Source organism: Aspergillus pseudonomiae, assembly GCF_009193645.1.
Source record: "Aspergillus pseudonomiae strain CBS 119388 unplaced genomic scaffold BDV37scaffold_45, whole genome shotgun sequence".
Lineage (NCBI taxonomy): Eukaryota > Fungi > Ascomycota > Eurotiomycetes > Eurotiales > Aspergillaceae > Aspergillus > Aspergillus pseudonomiae.
Genome location: NW_022476037.1, coordinates 190,753 through 206,411, shown reverse-complemented (window position 1 = coordinate 206,411; position 15,659 = coordinate 190,753). Strand labels below are relative to the sequence as shown.

At 47.5% G+C, this 15,659-nt stretch overlaps 7 protein-coding genes across 7 annotated transcripts; 5 read left to right on the top strand and 2 right to left on the bottom strand.

Moving 5' to 3' along the window:
• The first annotated feature begins 1,152 nt into the window (after window positions 1-1,152).
• BDV37DRAFT_251600 (uncharacterized protein) lies at window positions 1,153-2,282 on the top strand. The gene is made up of 2 exons (XM_032082327.1): window positions 1,153-1,253; window positions 1,340-2,282. The coding sequence occupies exon 2, from the start codon at window positions 1,372-1,374 to the stop codon at window positions 1,987-1,989; it is 618 nt and encodes a 205-aa protein (XP_031940275.1). The 5' UTR covers window positions 1,153-1,253; window positions 1,340-1,371; the 3' UTR covers window positions 1,990-2,282.
• Window positions 2,283-2,563: 281 nt separating this feature from the next.
• On the top strand, window positions 2,564-3,916 carry BDV37DRAFT_294937 (SMP-30/gluconolactonase/LRE family protein). Its single transcript, XM_032089748.1, has 3 exons — window positions 2,564-2,984; window positions 3,018-3,370; window positions 3,439-3,916. The coding sequence occupies exons 1-3, from the start codon at window positions 2,685-2,687 to the stop codon at window positions 3,743-3,745; spliced, it is 960 nt and encodes a 319-aa protein (XP_031940274.1). The 5' UTR covers window positions 2,564-2,684; the 3' UTR covers window positions 3,746-3,916.
• Window positions 3,917-4,995: 1,079 nt separating this feature from the next.
• On the top strand, window positions 4,996-5,888 carry BDV37DRAFT_294934 (RTA1 domain-containing protein; the record flags this gene model as incomplete). Its single annotated transcript, XM_032089747.1, has 2 exons — window positions 4,996-5,167; window positions 5,230-5,888. 2 exons carry the CDS (start codon window positions 4,996-4,998, stop codon window positions 5,886-5,888), a joined length of 831 nt encoding a protein of 276 aa, XP_031940273.1.
• Window positions 5,889-5,897: 9 nt separating this feature from the next.
• BDV37DRAFT_251599 (alpha/beta hydrolase) lies at window positions 5,898-7,372 on the bottom strand. The gene is made up of 2 exons (XM_032082326.1): window positions 7,017-7,372; window positions 5,898-6,964 (listed from the first exon to the last, which is right to left on the bottom strand). The coding sequence occupies exons 1-2, from the start codon at window positions 7,173-7,175 to the stop codon at window positions 6,140-6,142; spliced, it is 984 nt and encodes a 327-aa protein (XP_031940272.1). The 5' UTR covers window positions 7,176-7,372; the 3' UTR covers window positions 5,898-6,139.
• Window positions 7,373-8,091: 719 nt separating this feature from the next.
• Window positions 8,092-9,058, top strand: BDV37DRAFT_251598 (uncharacterized protein). Its single transcript, XM_032082325.1, has one exon. The coding sequence runs from the start codon at window positions 8,290-8,292 to the stop codon at window positions 8,833-8,835; it is 546 nt and encodes a 181-aa protein (XP_031940271.1). The 5' UTR covers window positions 8,092-8,289; the 3' UTR covers window positions 8,836-9,058.
• A 480-nt stretch (window positions 9,059-9,538) lies between these two features.
• On the bottom strand, window positions 9,539-10,336 carry BDV37DRAFT_284278 (putative allergen; the record flags this gene model as incomplete). Its single annotated transcript, XM_032087469.1, has 1 exon — window positions 9,539-10,336. The coding sequence occupies one exon, from the start codon at window positions 10,334-10,336 to the stop codon at window positions 9,539-9,541; it is 798 nt and encodes a 265-aa protein (XP_031940270.1).
• A 3,760-nt stretch (window positions 10,337-14,096) lies between these two features.
• On the top strand, window positions 14,097-15,577 carry BDV37DRAFT_251594 (isocitrate lyase/PEP mutase family protein). The gene is made up of 3 exons (XM_032082324.1): window positions 14,097-14,610; window positions 14,687-15,259; window positions 15,426-15,577. Exons 1-2 carry the CDS (start codon window positions 14,127-14,129, stop codon window positions 15,193-15,195), a joined length of 993 nt encoding a protein of 330 aa, XP_031940269.1. The 5' UTR covers window positions 14,097-14,126; the 3' UTR covers window positions 15,196-15,259; window positions 15,426-15,577.
• Window positions 15,578-15,659: the final 82 nt, after the last annotated feature.

Below are 15,659 nucleotides of genomic sequence, written 5' to 3'. Positions count from 1 at the left end.
CTATTACACCTATTTCTTGATATACTTCTATTGGAATACTGAAGTAGATTATAGAGTATATCCAATTATCCTATATAGTATAATATACCCTCAATATATTTCTGCCAAGATACTGCAGTAGACTCTGGGGTAGATATTATGTGATCTTCTTATAAGACTCCTGTGTCTCGCTTTCTTAACAGCTTCGCAGTATATTGCCTTGTTGCTTTTGTGCTAGATCAGGGTCTGTGACACAGGTTCCACTGACCTCTTTTATATTAATTTTTTAAAGTATACTTATCTATAAGTGAACTGTTGAGAAGAGTGTTATTATAATAAGAAGTTATAGACTAATTAGAAAAATAAAAGTTTAAGTCTTGGTTATGATAGCTGTGGCATCTATTTTTAAATGTATGATAAAGAAGCTCTGGTGCATCTGATTCTGGATAATTTTCCGGCCGGTTAAAGATTTGATTTCTAAGAAATCTGCCGAGGATTTGAAATATATCTATAATATTTTGATATATTAGGCTAGTATCTCTAAATCTGGTTTTGACAATCTTAATTTTTTTAACTTAATAGTAGTCTTTGGGCGCTATCTATAGAGTTGAGGCCAGTTCTCGCGTTTTAAACTTGTATACCGGTCGCTTTCGATACTATATAGTTGAGACTTTCAGTAATAAAGATCTCATTATTAAAGCGATAGCAGTGGGACTGGAAAATCGATATGATGTGTGTTTATAGCTCAAAACGTGTTTCGGCCATGACTGTAGCCGCACGATATTATCAAAATCAATTCCCCAAAGAACTTTACAGAACTGGCAGAACTGGGGGAATGGGAGATGTCTTGGTAAGCGGACTTTGAACCCTCTTTCATTTCATAAGATGCTCGTATCAGCGGGGTATTTCTAGCTTTGGTCTAGTAGTACTCTAAACCTCCAAACAGCTGATCACTTACTCCAATCCACCTCTATCGCACAGGTTCAATCAAGATCAACTAGCTAGCTGTATTTTATCTAATAGAAAACGAAAAAGAAGTCTCGAAAAGAGGCAAGGTATTATCCAGGTCTCAGAAGAGAAAATACTATCAACATGCTCTGACGACTACCAGACAGCCCCATATTAGAGCCCACAGACAAATGACGTCATTGTCATTTACTTTTGGAGACACAGAAATTGTCAGTGCGTTGCAGGCCTCGGGCTATTGGGGTTTTGGAGACAAAAAGTACTTTTTCTCCAGGGAGTCAGAGAGCTGCTTCAACATTCCTTTTTCGGTTAGTATATACTATAGCTTTATGCTTATAACAACCAGACCCCAGGGCCTCCAAGCTGACTTTTCCCCAACTTGTTAATCCTACAGATAGTAAGACTTTGAAAAGCAATTTTTACAAAATGCCCACTATTCCTGCCCGTCGGTTTGCGACGCAACGACTGCATGTTGGCCAGTCGATCAAGGTCATAGACTCCTCGGGAGGTCAGGTCATCGACACCTGGGCTTTTACTATTACCTCAACACCCACCTTTCCCAGATATATGTCGATGACTCACACTCGGTCCACCTTGCATAAACTTCTTCCATCCGTTAACGAATCATTCCTGGACAACAGACGGGATCCTATTTTGACAATTGTCGAGGACACATCTCCTGGCGTGCACGACGTTCTCTACGCTGCTTGCTCTCCAGAACGTTACCTCCAACTTGGCAGCGATAAAGACCACGATAACTGCGCCGATAATCTTCGCAGTGCTGTACAGCAATGTGCTGAACCATCATTCAGCTATATTACTGGGTTTCTAGAGAGCGGCTGGGTACCCGATCCACTGAATCTATTCATGAAGGTCGATATCAATGGCACCAAGCTACAATGCATGAACCCGGACAGCAAGGCGGGGGACTATATTGTATTGAAAGCGGAGCAAGAATGTGTTGTAATTATGAGTGCCTGTCCGATGGATTTAAGTGCTTGTAACGGGGGCGAGCCCAGAAGCGCAGATTTTGAGGTTCTTTGAGTGGTTACATTTGTGAGGTCCACACTCAAATACTCGTGCTTAAATTAGCGTTAAATTTTCCAAGTTATATTGATTTTCAGTATAAACATTTGTACCAGTTCTGCAACCAGCTGTATCAAGCGATGAAAGAGGTGGTCCTCTACGTCCACCGTCTTGGGGAAACACCAGATCCCATTCTGTAGTCCATTCCTTTAACGACAAACAAAGATATGAATGTTCTGGCTTGGGTAGAACTTACAGATAACCCAGACTACGCTGTGATTGCTCTTTTCAACTGCTTCGCTGGATCTCCGATGCGGGGATGAGTTGATCCACTTTATAGGGGACTTTCCTGGAAGGGGAATTAGTGGCTCCGAATACTGTATCAGGATTTGGGAATAGAATCATTGTATCAGACCTATGCAAGCTTACTTATAAACCATGTGGTAGGGTAAATTTCTTCTCTACTTCTAATTACTTGCGACTTTTTATTTCAAGTCATTGGAAGTTTTTGACACAACGTTAGCCAATTTAGCTGACTTGTTTGACTTTAGTTCAGAAAATCTAAACACATAGAAGGATTATATTTCAGATAATCGAGGATCGGCCAACTGCCCATAAAACACATTGATTAGCATCTCGGTCTTATCGAGTCCCATTTCAATCGGACTCAAACTACTACCGATACAACAGTGTGAGGAACGACACAGCACACTATGACCAAACACTCCAACGCATTCCAAGTCCACGATAAGCGCTTCCACTCCATTCTCGGTCAATCGCCGTCTCTAGAACTACTAGCAGAAAACGAATCATACCCGTTCGCCCACGAAGCCGGCGTTTTCATTGCCTCCACCAACCACCTGTTCATAACCAGCAGCCGCATCACAGACGCCCGGGGCGAGCAATCCGTCCGCATCACCCGCGTGCATCTCAATGAAACCCCAGTGAAATGTGAGGAAATCCTGACCAGCATACCGCTCGCAAACGGCGGCCTGAACTACGGCGATGACGGGGTGCTCATATGCGGTCAGGGGTCTATGACCCAGTCCAGTGGACTCTATCTCATGTCCACGGAACCACCATACACCAGCAAGCTCCTGAAGGCGGACTTCTACGGCCGTCCGTTTAGCTCCGTGAACGATGTCGTGGTGCACTCGGATGGGTCGATCTGGCTCACGGACCCAACTTATGGCTTTGAACAGGGGTATCGGCCGACGCCTTCATTACCCAGTCAGGTATACAGATGGAATCCAGTGAGTGGGAATATTCGGGCAATGGCAGACGGATTCGGAAAACCGAATGGGATCTGTTTCTCACCTGATGAAAAGACCGTTTATGTGACTGATACGCACTGGTTGCATGGTAATGGGAGTACAGATGACCAGAGGGTTTCTTCGATGTATGGCCTTTTTTAAATTATATATGTTCTTGGTGTTTGGATGATCTATACTAACATAAATCGGTTAGATATGCATTCAACGTATCGACCTACCACGGCGAACCCTTTCTTACAAACCAGAGACTCTTCGCAATGGCCGATAAAGGTATCCCAGACGGGATTAAATGTGATCTAGACGGGAATGTGTACAGCGGCTGTGGTGACGGAATCAATGTCTGGTCTCCTGGCGGTGTTCTGCTCGGACGTATTCTGATCGACGGGGGAGTCGCCAATTTCTGCTTCGGAAAGGGTGGTGAAATGTTCGCATTGAATGAGCATCGGCTATGGAGGGTCCAGCTGGGAGGTAATGTGAAGGGTGCATTGTTACGGATTTAATATATGCACATAGATGATTTAATTGGCTACATTTGCATTTTAGGGTTGTTTACAGGGCGGGCGACTTAGGGATATCGCCTCGTCTCGGGCATGGCTTGGCTCTGACGCTAAGGCATCCTGTCGGAGAATTCTCCTATTAATCAATTCTGCATTGTCATTAATAAATCGACGGGGAAAACAGCATTTGGATTATGAATGTTGCATCAAGTTTATACTAGGAATGGGTGAGGTAATGTGAAGTCATGGTATAATGAGCAAAATAAATGGGGATCCGAAGAATCTTCAAATGTACGTATACCCAGACCACAGCCTATACATTCTTGGCGCGATATATTTCCAAATAGGTCACCATTCACCGCAGCGTCGTACTGCATTTCCAATATACTCACCACTATGAATAACCTCATTTGGCCAACCTAACCAGCCTCCCCAGTCCGGCCCCAAGTGATTCGTGATACTCTCTACCAAGAACTTCCCTGCATCCTCAAAGACGCACAGACTTATAAGAACACTATGAAGTACTATCAGGCTCCTCTATTGATCCCGGTGTACGGAAATTTTATCGCCTATGTGAAGCCCCGGGCCAGGGCCACTCTTTGAGTATGTCTGGGTCTTATCCTTCTATCATGTGTGAGGTGATAGTCTACTAGGTAGGAGGGGGGAACGTCCCGGAAATGTTGCCAGAAACATTTTCTGATCACAATGGGGTCAACAATGAAAGAATACTTGGCCCCTATCCTGACCGGGCAGGTTTCAATAGGGATAGCGATCCACGAGGAAGAGCAGTTTCCATTTTGTAGCAGGGCCCGAGTTCCGAAGAATTGATGGGCGTTTGGGCCAGAGATGATTAGAAAGAAACACTGCCTGTAAATGGAGTAGACTTTGAACTCCACCAGCGTATACAATTTCCCATACTTCGTAAAGTCTTCCGTAGATATCATGAGAAGTAGATCCTAGATACCGAGGAGACGTATGCATAGACCAAAAGGCTGACCAATAGTTGGTCCTTGGTCCACTTCTGGATACAGTGGAACTCGGGTTCCTCACGTATGCACGACCCAGCTACTAAGAACAGCCACAGCGCCTTATTCTCGGCCCACTTCCTTCGATGAGAGTATATGGTGCTCTGATTAAGTATTAATAGAAAGAAGACTGGGCATATAATTGTATCGCTGGACTGGCACAAAGGCCTCAGTCGATCCCCTCATACCACCCCATATCAAAAGGCAGAGCAGTCCCAAGGTGAAAGAATGGGCGAGTTAAAGCCCTACAAGCACGGGTACTACCTATGGCTCTATGTCCCATCCCTCGGAGCAGCAGTTGTATTTCTATTGTTTTTCGCAGGAGCGACTGTGCTGCACACTTATCGGCTCATCAAAACCCGAACCTGGTTCTACATTCCCTTCGCCATGGGAGGAATCTGTATAACCCCGCGTCCCATGTTTTCATACTGCACGAACCTAGCCAACTACTGCCACCAAAAGTCGAGATCTACGGATATGGAGGTCGCTGCGGCGCATATAAGAACACAGCCTCCCTATTCGCCTACGCGCTTTCCAATAACGGCGCACTACTCGCCCCCGTCCTATTCGCAGCCTCTATCTACATGACCCTAAGCCGGATAATCCGCGCCGTGCGCGGAGAACAACACAGCATCATCCCCATGAAATGGCTTACAAAAGTCTTTGTCGTCGGAGACATAGCATCCTTCGCCGTACAGGCATCATCGACAGGCCTAAGCGTTACCAGCCACGGAACGGCCGCCAAAGCAGTCGTCTTACTGGGTCTTTTCATTCAGCTGATATCGTTCGGTTTTTTTGGTGTAACTGCGGCTGTATTTTATCGACGTGTGCTAAGGGCCCCGACGTCCGAGTGTTTCCATTCTAACTTACCGTGGGAGTCGAGTTTGCATATGCTGTTCGCGGTTAGTGCTCTTATCATGATCCGATCGATATTCCGAGTCATCGAGTACTGGGGTGGGGAGTCGGGGTACTTACTACAGCATGAATGGCCCATGTATGTTTTTGATAGCGTTCCTATGCTGGTCGTCATGGCTCTGTTCTATATAAGGTATCCGAGCTGTATTCGGGATAAGGGGCACGATAAAGAACAAAGTGAGAGACCTATCGATGCTGTAGGATAATGGTCGAGATGAGCTTACACAACCTAGGGTATTTTGCGATGGAATGAGATCTATACTCAATCCAAGTCATACGGGTCAGGTCCATGTCCATAGTACTGAACTGGAGATTTCTGCCACGGCGAATCAAGCAGGTTTGCACAAATATGAGACTTCAGTCCAATGAAATACCATTATCAGAGCAAAGAAATATTAATTTATAATAATCGGTACATCATGAACATCACCTACTTATACATCCCTCCCATAACCGATTACTCCAGCCAAGCCTCCACGGCCGACTTAAGAGCCTTCTGCAACCACTCGTCCTCATACCGAGAGTCCATATCAAACCCATGGTCCCCATCCCGTAACGCCAGTACAACCTTGTCACCGCTTTCCAGGCCCTTTGTGGCCTCAAGCAGCCGCACCACAAACTCCTCCACGTCCTCCAGAGGAACCACGGTATCTTGACGCCCGTGCCAAATGGCAATCCCTCCCCGTGGGATACTCAAGCCCGGTTCCTCCAGCTTCTTCGCAGGGTAGAACAACTCTCGGCGTGAGGAATCCTCTGTCTGACGCTCATAAAAGCCAGCCAAACGGCCGTGCTCAACAGCCGCAAGCATGAAGCCGAGCCGGGCAGGTGAGGTATCCGACGACACTATCGAACCAGAAGCCGCAGCAGCCACGGTGTCATCGATGACGGATTCGGGCGTATGTACGCCGAATGGTAGGATTGTGCGTGCCGCCTGAAAGCCTGCTGAGCTGGGATTCGCCCACGGGTAACCGGCTGTAGAGGCACGGATCTGGGATGGATAGGTCAGGGCGAGATAGAGGCTTAGCAAGCCACCTGCGGAATCACCAGTCGTGAGGATGCGGGTGAGATCGATCTCTGTGGGCGTGGTGTGGTTTGCGAGTAATTCGGTCAGAGCTGGGGAGTGGAGCCATTTCCAGAAGTCATCGATATCGTCGTAGATCTCTGCGCTCGTGGACTCGGGCATGAGCCGGTAGTTGGGGCTCACGATCACGGCTCCGTGCTTGAGGGCTAGGTCCGCTGCCCAGTGGGGGAAGAAATCCATGAACAAGGAGTCACATGCAACCTACGTGTTTCGTTAGTGACCATGCAATGCTGGTTGCGCTGGGGATAGTTACCAGGGCGCCGCCGTGGGTGCGGACCAGGGTCGGGCGTTTGCCGGTAAAGGGTGTTTGAGGAATCAGGATGTCCACTCGAATGGCATGGTCGCCAATTTGCTTGTATGTGGCCTGAATGATATCAAAGCCTTCGAGTTTCGGGTGAGAAGGGACAGACATTGTTATTGATTTAAGAGCTGTCACAGGATGCTGACTGGTGTTATATGAGGTATTCCAGGAGGTTATTCACAAACAAGTAATTTATGCTCTGGGGGAAACATGTCGAGAAGCTCCCGGTATTTATACACAGAATGGTTCATTTTGAGAATGGAGGATTTATCATCGTATGGCGTGAATCGGACCGTCGCACACTTTCCTTAGAGCCAAGTTGCTCCGTGTTTGGAAAGTCCCCGAAGGGCCATATAATTGCTTATCTAACAATTGGTTCCAAATGCACGGTCAATGTTAAAGGGAATCGGAGGGATTCCATTAATATGTACTTCGAGGAGACGCTAAGACATAGGCCTTGATTCTATTGGTCAATCTGGCCCTAAATATGAGGCTAAATTAGTTTAATTGGTATCTTGTCAGCACTAATGGGCCGACACATATTCAATTTGGGGGTCAAATTGGAAAAACAAGTTTTTACATTTCCCTTTTTTTGCCTAGTTCATTGACTCTATCCCTCCTATAATTGGCTAGTTCGTATATAACCTATATCTTGATGCTTAAGCAGACCGGATTGGGAAATTTGGTGTTCTAGATCATCCCCCGTTCGAGACAGGTAACACTTGTAGGCGATATAAGAGGATGTAAGATTCAGTCATTATAGATTCCCAAAGTTTTGCCTCAAAGCCTCTAAACTAACAGGTAACGCCCCAGAGAGATTGAAAACAAGCCAACATCAATTGGCTTTGCAGAACATGGTCAGTTTGTTTGTCTATATTTAGCTTCAACAACACTAGTCACCGGACTAAATGTGGTATTCAAGAGCGTAGAAATAGACCATCTTATACAATAAATCCCAGGAAACCTAATGTGACTAAATCTATAGGAAATCAGTTCAAACGAGAGTGTATTCCAAGTTTATGCGAAAGAGCACTGGAAGATTGCTTCGAATAGGTTTGAACTCATCACGTGGTTCGTGTCGGGCTGAAGAAATCACAATTAAACCTTGTGATAATCTGCATACAAACAAGCATCTCAAATATATTCACCACAAATAAATACCTTTAGTACAGCCACACGCATAATTAAAATAAAAAGTTGTCTTCATAATACAAAGTCAAGAATAATGTCCTCCTTATGGCGCCGAATACTCCCCCAACGCGTGGCCAACACCGGCTCCCAATTACGCGACCACCAAGCCAACGAGCGCACCTTTCTCTCCTGGACCCGCATGGGCCTGGGCTTCGCAGCTATGGCTCTCGCCCTCGGCCGTCTGGATGCAGTCGACCGCATGCTGTCCTCCGCCCTGTCCAGCAGCAAACTGAACCTAGTCGTTGGGTCGGACAACAGCACAGCCACGATCGCAGCCACTCCTGCGCAGCCAGGCGGTACCAGCCACAGCAACAGCCAAGAACATTCAGGCAGTTTATTATTTTTCGACCACAACGGCGGATTTTCTGCTACGACTCTCTGTCAAGCCATTAGTGTCTGGTCGTTCGGGTATGGTATTTTTCGATATCTGTCGGTCCGCAAGAGCTTGCTCAAGGGACAGTTCACACCAGCCATCTGGGGGCCTGTGCTTATGACGTCTGGATGTTTGGGGGTGTTTGGGACTATGGGCATGTGGGTTGAACAGAAGAATGCGGCAAGGAGGTCGAAACGTGATTCGTGATCGTTAGTGGCATACGGAACTATCTGTGCGTCATGGAATGACGGTTTGTATATAGTATTGAATTCGGATGACCTGGCGGTCCTGGGAGCACCGGTTACAACCAACTAGAGATAGATATACATCCTCTGAGAAAGATTCGTGTGAATGAGGAAAGTCGGACATATAATGATAGACTGTACAGTAACAATGAGTCACCTCTCCGAAAGCGATCATGTTGTCGGTGACGATATTGTAGGTTGGACAAATCTGAGGGCCTTGTATGAAGTAAGCTTTGTGAAATTATCTACTGGAGATGGGACGGAATGTTGTTTCTTCAGCCCTCTCAGAGAGCCTTTTACCGATGAATGGTCCAATAGCTAATCAATGTTCCCAACCTTTGGCCACCACCAAGCCCCATTTCCATATCCAGAGCTTTCCAGTTTTAGGTCATACAGCGATTGTTGATCATTGTCAATTCAGGAATAACAGACGACGGGGCGAGATTGAAGTCTCATTCTAGCTCAGGTTATCAGCACACATACCAGTCTAGTTTGCTTAACTAGTCGGAGGCCGGAGAAAGACTCTGATCATGTCTTGAGATTACCAAGTCCGCTGTCAAAGGGACTACGATACAATACATAGAGAAAAAGATAAGGTAAAATCGTAAATTGTTTCATCATATAATTTAATCAATCATCTAACTTTTATCCCACAAGTACATGGCTTAACCGCTGTAGTCGATAGTAACGGCGAGACGGACCGCGCCATCGCCAGAGAGGTTGCCACCGATACCACCGATGTCAGTCTCGGCGGTGGTGTAAGCATTGTTCACCGATGCGGCACCGGGAGTGATAGAGGAGCAGGTACCACTGAAGACGTCACACATCTTCATGCCCTGGACAGTGAGACCAGCGTTCTGGGCGACAATAGCAGAGACGTCGAAGCCGGACCAGCCCGAGTTACCGGCGCTGCCGAAGTCGAATTCACCCCAGGTGGAGGCGTATCCGCCGTCGGAGTCGGTGGGAATGCTGCCAGGAGCAGCAGCGAAGCCACCGTTTGTGTCTTCGTCGAAGGCAACATACTTGGTCTCACCGGCGTTGAGGGTGAAGCTCACGGCGGCGTTGCCGTACCAGCCGTCCATCTTGCCGTCAGGGCCATACTTGTTCCAGAAGACAACCGACCAGGGCTCGGTGTTCTGGCCCGAGATGGCGACCACGTGCTTGTAGTTCGAGGCATCGCTCTCCGACACCTCAATGATATTGCTACCCCAGGGGTTGCCGACGTTGCCTTGGTAGGTGATATCAGAGCCGCTGTTGGCGGTGGAAGAGCCAAATCCGGCAGTAGAGTAGGACCCGCTAGCAGGGGTGGCGGTCCAGGATCCCCCGGAAGCAGAGCCAGAGGAAGAGGGAACGGCAGACGCAGTGGCGGATGGCGACTGGCGTCTTGCGTGGCCGTGCACGCGGTGGGCAAGGGAGCCAGTGGTGAGGGCTGCCAGCAGCAGGAGGGACTTGGTGAACTGCATTTTGATAAAGAATGGACTTCGCGTCAAGCGATTGGTAAGGATCGAAGAAAGACGAAGTGAGAAGTGTTACAACTGGTGTAGCTGAGATTGCTTTTTTAAAGAATGTGGGTAGTTGGAAGAAAAAATCCAGAAAAAGGTGATGACACAAAGACCAAGTTCAGGTCCTCGACATGGGAATTGGGCCCCTCTATATAGCCTTCTGGAATAAAACTTTTACCCCGGGGTCACCTGGTTCAGCTTCTTGAGCACGGTCTCGACCATCCATGGTGCTCGAAGGATCTTCCAAAGGTTGACGACGGCAGATGGGGCAGGCGTAGTGCGTCAGCAGGGTGCCTCTGACAAGCTTGCCATGGATATGTCACAAATGGATCTTGGGTTTCAAGGGACGAAAGAGAGCTGAATGGACAGCAGGCTGGGTTCACAAGAAGACATCCCTTAGCCTCCTCAAAAAGCACCACGATTGGTGGCTGAAGGATTCTGGAATATCCACCGTGGCTTCTAGATTCATGGGACAGTGTAGTGTTCCTGAATGTAAAAGCGGGTCAAAGCCATTGGCCACATTGTATTCAGTATCAATGGTAGTTGCTTCGGCGGGCCGCTCATGGACGAGGTTAATGATCGGCATTCTGGCATTGCAATCTCTTCACTAAAGTACGCTGCAAACCTACAGGCAAAACCTCTGGGACCGGGATGGTTACATTGGACCCTGCGTAGCAGTGCTATCGTTAGGCTTTTATGTAGCCAGTAAATGGTAGCAGACTGAAGCTTATCACACCCATCTATCAGCAAGATAGACAAAGGTAAATGCAGCAGAAACAGACAACGACTAGCAAAAGTTTGACAAATCTCGGCCAAGCCCGCAAAAGTGGGCCAAGGACAGAAATTCAGAAGGAGGTGTTGCTCGGCAAGCTGAGACGCCAGTGTGGAAATTCTGCAAGCCCATTGATTACCATTCAATACAGTCTTGTGTGGAGCCGACTCCACAGTTGGCACTATCTTGTGATGATCGAGCTAGTACTCGTTGAGTCGTTGAGTCATTAAGTAGTAGAGTTCAGTATTTCAATCTATCGTGGCCCTACTACCTGTATGCCCCCGTGTCGTGATGCCATCTGTACTGGAAGTTTCTCTAACTTTCTCTCATCGTGTGGTTTGACAAAGAGATAGGGCAGCCCCTTACCAGGACCTAAATTTACTATTGGCAATGACCCATGGAAGGCGAAGTCTGGGCCAGGGACAGGACATCCGCTGGCCACTCATTCGAAATGACTAAGCTCACTGGTAGTCCGGAACAGCCAATGGGATTACAATCCATTGCAATTCCAGCATTGGATAGGGACTCGTAACAAGCTAGGGGCCCTAAAACCATGGGTAATTCGGTTGTTTGTCCTGTAAATGGAAAGCCGGAGTGTTGTGTGTTACGTCCTCCTTAGGGTTTGTGGGCAACCAAGGCTGGGGCCACGTTTCTGGCGCAACACAACACACCACAAAGAATAGCTTGGCAAGGGGAAAGTTACAGATGAAGCAATTCTATTGCTTCTAAGGATCCATTGGTCCTATTAAGAAATCCAAACATGACTCTTATTGCAACCTCAGGACACCCGAGGATGGCTGCCAGTGCCAAGCGCTCGATTCACTGAGATGCCATTCTTTCACCCCGGTCTCGCACTAACTTACAAGTCGCTCTCCACATGATTCTAGACATTCAGCAGCTAGGTCAAGACAGCATCCGTGTCGAATCAGACTTCTATGTCATAGAGAGTGGACCACTTAGGCTCAATGTCCCACCCATCGGGTTTTCTCACACAGTCACACCCGCACATACTCTTTTGGCCTCTACGAACCTTCCAGCGAAGTCTCTTGGTCAAGGCTCACCGCGGGTAATACGCCCTGCCAAAACCCGACTTCGCCGTAAAACTCAATTTTACCGTCCAAGGCATTAGAACTTCAGACTAGTCGGAGGAAAGCCGGAACCAAACCCTGCTTGTGACAGCCGCCCTATGAGCACTTCTACCACTGATTGTAAACAGAAGAGTTTGCTGTATCTTGGATAGAAAATTGCCATCTGCTAGCATAGCCACGGTGGAGCGTCTGGTGGTATGCCGGAAATTTTGTCCAGAGAAATTGGACTACCATACAATGGCCCTTGTCATCGATGGCAAATGCCTCTTCGGGGGGCAAATGCTGCCAGTACTGTGTATTCACATGTGTATAAACGTTTTTTCAGCATCGAATCGTCACCACTTTGGATCCTCGGTCTTCGCAGCTATAGTAAATCAGCCTAGTAGACCCTGTTTGGCTTACTCGACAAGACCCCTGCCCACAGTGCGAGCGTAGAGTTAGTCAAAATCAAAGTCTTCGGACGTTCTAGCCAGGCAGAGCGGATCCTACTAGTGGGTAGTTAGTAGTCTGCCATAGCCGCCACGTTCTAACGACCCGCCTGAATTCCCTTAGCCTCCGGCGCCGCGTATTCGCGCGACTTCATGACATCACGTTTTCGGCAATCTCTGAAGGTCAAAGTATCCATATCAGCCAGTAGTGCTGAGGTCAATGTGCCTCAAGTATTATCAAAGCTGTTTATGGTAGTTATCCACGAGGTATTACTCTGATGGAGGACGGACCTCTCGATACCTACCTGAAGCTCAAAACTCGGATTAATTCCCCACTTGCCTCATTTTGGGGGGTATGTTATCGTGGAAATCATACAGGTCGCCACAAAAGTCCAAAGTCCATTGTAAACAGATGTCCTTATCATAATGAAGCACCAGTGTCTTCGTCGATTCGACTATCAGCTTCCAGTGAAGAAACGTTCACATTGAATTCTATCCAACGCCGGACTTCGTCCAACTCCTCTCTGGGACATGTACATGCATCCATTTCGGAGTAATCGTCATTAATCGCGCATTGAAAGGTAAATGTCTCCGATAATCTGCGCGACTTTGTGGCGTGCTGCCAATGGATACGTAGTATTGATCCGAACAGTTCCTGCTTTACTTGCCACCGGTAAGATTCTCGTTTCCTCCATCATGGTGGAGGCAACATAGAATACTTAGAAAACACCGGCTCCACTCGGCCTTTGTATCGCCATCCGGAGATAATCGGGTGAGTGTAATGTGTCTTTCGCTAGTTCTGGTCATTATATCGTATTTCCTCTTTGGGATACGATTCTCTTCCAAACAGAAGCCTTCCGTGGCACATTATGTATTCTACAGGGCTATCTTCGGTATAATTGCTGGACAGCATCATTGGATACAGCTATTAACGAGATATTTGGCTGGTCTTATGTGTCACACATGGATCTGAGCTGACATAACATATAATCATCTTCAATGCTACTCTTAACGCGTTTTCCCTACCAGCATTAATCGGTGAACCAAACCAGACACGAGGCACATATATTGACAGGCGATAATTATATCATTAAAACCATGAGCTTTCATATGAACTGCCTGTTTCGATGAAAATGTGGCTATATAACCAAATCATATATTCTAGGGTCATTCCCGTGATCGAAACAACAACACTAATCTTCCCTAACAGCTGACAAAACAACCCTAAGGAAACCCTCTTGAATGCATGCCGATAGCAGAATTCTATGCAAGTGTAATAATGCAGATCATAGACTTAATTGACCAATCTAATGCATTAGATGCATTAGGACCAATCTCTTGGCAAGGAAACAAGAAAGGCAATGACGCCACAACCCCTCAACCCCTCATCCATAGAATAAACAACATCAACCAGCTACCATAACAGAGCAAAACAACACTCTAAACCAAGTGCCAAACCCACAATGTCTCAAACAAACATTCCCTACCCCTTCACATTCACCAACCCAGTCCCAGCCCAATCTACAAACGGGACAACCCGAGCCCTACCCCTCACCATCCCCAATGTCCGCGGCACGATCCCCTCCCTCCAAACATCGCGTCTTCGCACAATGATGCTGTTAGCGCGTGACGATCCCTCCAAGATCCTGGCCTTCCCGTGTAGCTACGACGGGCTGTCGTCGCGGCTTGTCGAGGAGGCGGGCTTCCCGATGTTGTTCTTATCCGGCTTCGCCGTGTCGAGTTCATACGGGCTGCCTGATACGGGGTATATCGCTCTGGAGGAGATGTGCGGGAAGGTCCAGGAGACGGTGAGGGTGACTAGTCTCCCTGTGATGGTCGATGGGGACACGGGGTATGGGAGTCCGATGAATGTGCGGCGGACGGTGGAGGCGTTTGCTGCTGCTGGGGCAGCGGGGGTGATGATTGAAGATCAGACATGGCCGAAGCGTGAGTCTAGCTATCTATCCTAACTTCTCCGGCAAGGTTTTACGAAGTAGTTACTGATTGTGGGAATTGTGCATAGGATGTGGTCATACGAAGGGGAAATCCGTTGTTTCGCGCGGCGAAGCCTACGCTCGGATCCAAGCAGCCTGCGACGCCCGGAATGAAGGACGGGATATTTTCATTCTGGCTAGGACGGATGCCTTGATCCTCGGATGGGAGGAGGCGATGACGCGGGCAAAGGAGTTCAAGAGACTAGGGGCCGATGCGGTGTTTGTGGAAGCCTTGCCGGATAGGGAGGCGATGCAGCGCTGCGTTGCGGAGTTGGATATGCCCATGCTGGCTAATATTATTGAAGGGGGCAAAACGGAGAATCTCTCTGCGAAGGACCTGGCTCAAATGGGTTTCGCGGCCGTGGCATACCCGTGGACATTGGTTGCGGCGAGGTTGAAGAGTATTCGGGATGCGCTGGAAGGATTGAAACAGAGCATGTTTGAGGGTACGGCACCGCCTATGATTCTGGGATACTCGGAAGTGTGCGAGGGAGTTGGATTTAATCGATACTGGGTATGTTTGGACATGGATCGTTGATCATGCTCATTACTAACGTTTGAATAGGATCAAGAGACACGGTACGAATATGGTCAAAACGGACCTGTCAACCCTTAGTTAAAATCTATTTGACAAAAGTAACTCATTTGTCTATCGCTACTATTTCTGAACAGGGTTTGCTTAAGTCATGAGTATCAAGGTCGTGAAACAAAATTTAGAAATATTTGACAGCTAGGCAGGTTCCTAAATATATTTCAACAGATGCTTACCAAAAACGTCACTATATGGCAGCAAAGGTCACTCTGAAACCAGAAATCAAACATAACACATATAAGAGTGATTTAACCACTCTCTTAATCGAATGAGGGCAGTAGCAACTTGGTAATTGATTGAAAAAAAAATGGGGCACAGCGAATCACCTGCGCGACGCGTGACTACCCGAACGAGTAATCCGTGCCGGTGGAGTGCAAACGCACCGGCTATAAATGGAAACCAACCCCACC

What these genes read in the sequence shown, in the direction of transcription:
- BDV37DRAFT_251600 (XM_032082327.1), top strand. Translation starts at nt 1,372, where the DNA reads ATGCCCACTATTCCTGCCCGTCGGTTTGCGACGCAACGACTGCATGTT.
- BDV37DRAFT_294937 (XM_032089748.1), top strand. Translation starts at nt 2,685, where the DNA reads ATGACCAAACACTCCAACGCATTCCAAGTCCACGATAAGCGCTTCCAC. An exon ending in TGAACTACGGCGATGACGGG is followed by an intron (nt 2,985 to 3,017) that starts GTGCTCATATGC and finishes TCTATGACCCAG; the next exon opens with TCCAGTGGACTCTATCTCAT. An exon ending in GACCAGAGGGTTTCTTCGAT is followed by an intron (nt 3,371 to 3,438) that starts GTATGGCCTTTT and finishes TAAATCGGTTAG; the next exon opens with ATATGCATTCAACGTATCGA.
- BDV37DRAFT_251599 (XM_032082326.1), bottom strand. Translation starts at nt 7,175, where the DNA reads ATGTCTGTCCCTTCTCACCCGAAACTCGAAGGCTTTGATATCATTCAG. An exon ending in GCACCCACGGCGGCGCCCTG is followed by an intron (nt 6,965 to 7,016) that starts GTAACTATCCCC and finishes CGAAACACGTAG; the next exon opens with GTTGCATGTGACTCCTTGTT.
- BDV37DRAFT_251598 (XM_032082325.1), top strand. Translation starts at nt 8,290, where the DNA reads ATGTCCTCCTTATGGCGCCGAATACTCCCCCAACGCGTGGCCAACACC.
- BDV37DRAFT_251594 (XM_032082324.1), top strand. Translation starts at nt 14,127, where the DNA reads ATGTCTCAAACAAACATTCCCTACCCCTTCACATTCACCAACCCAGTC. An exon ending in AGATCAGACATGGCCGAAGC is followed by an intron (nt 14,611 to 14,686) that starts GTGAGTCTAGCT and finishes AATTGTGCATAG; the next exon opens with GATGTGGTCATACGAAGGGG.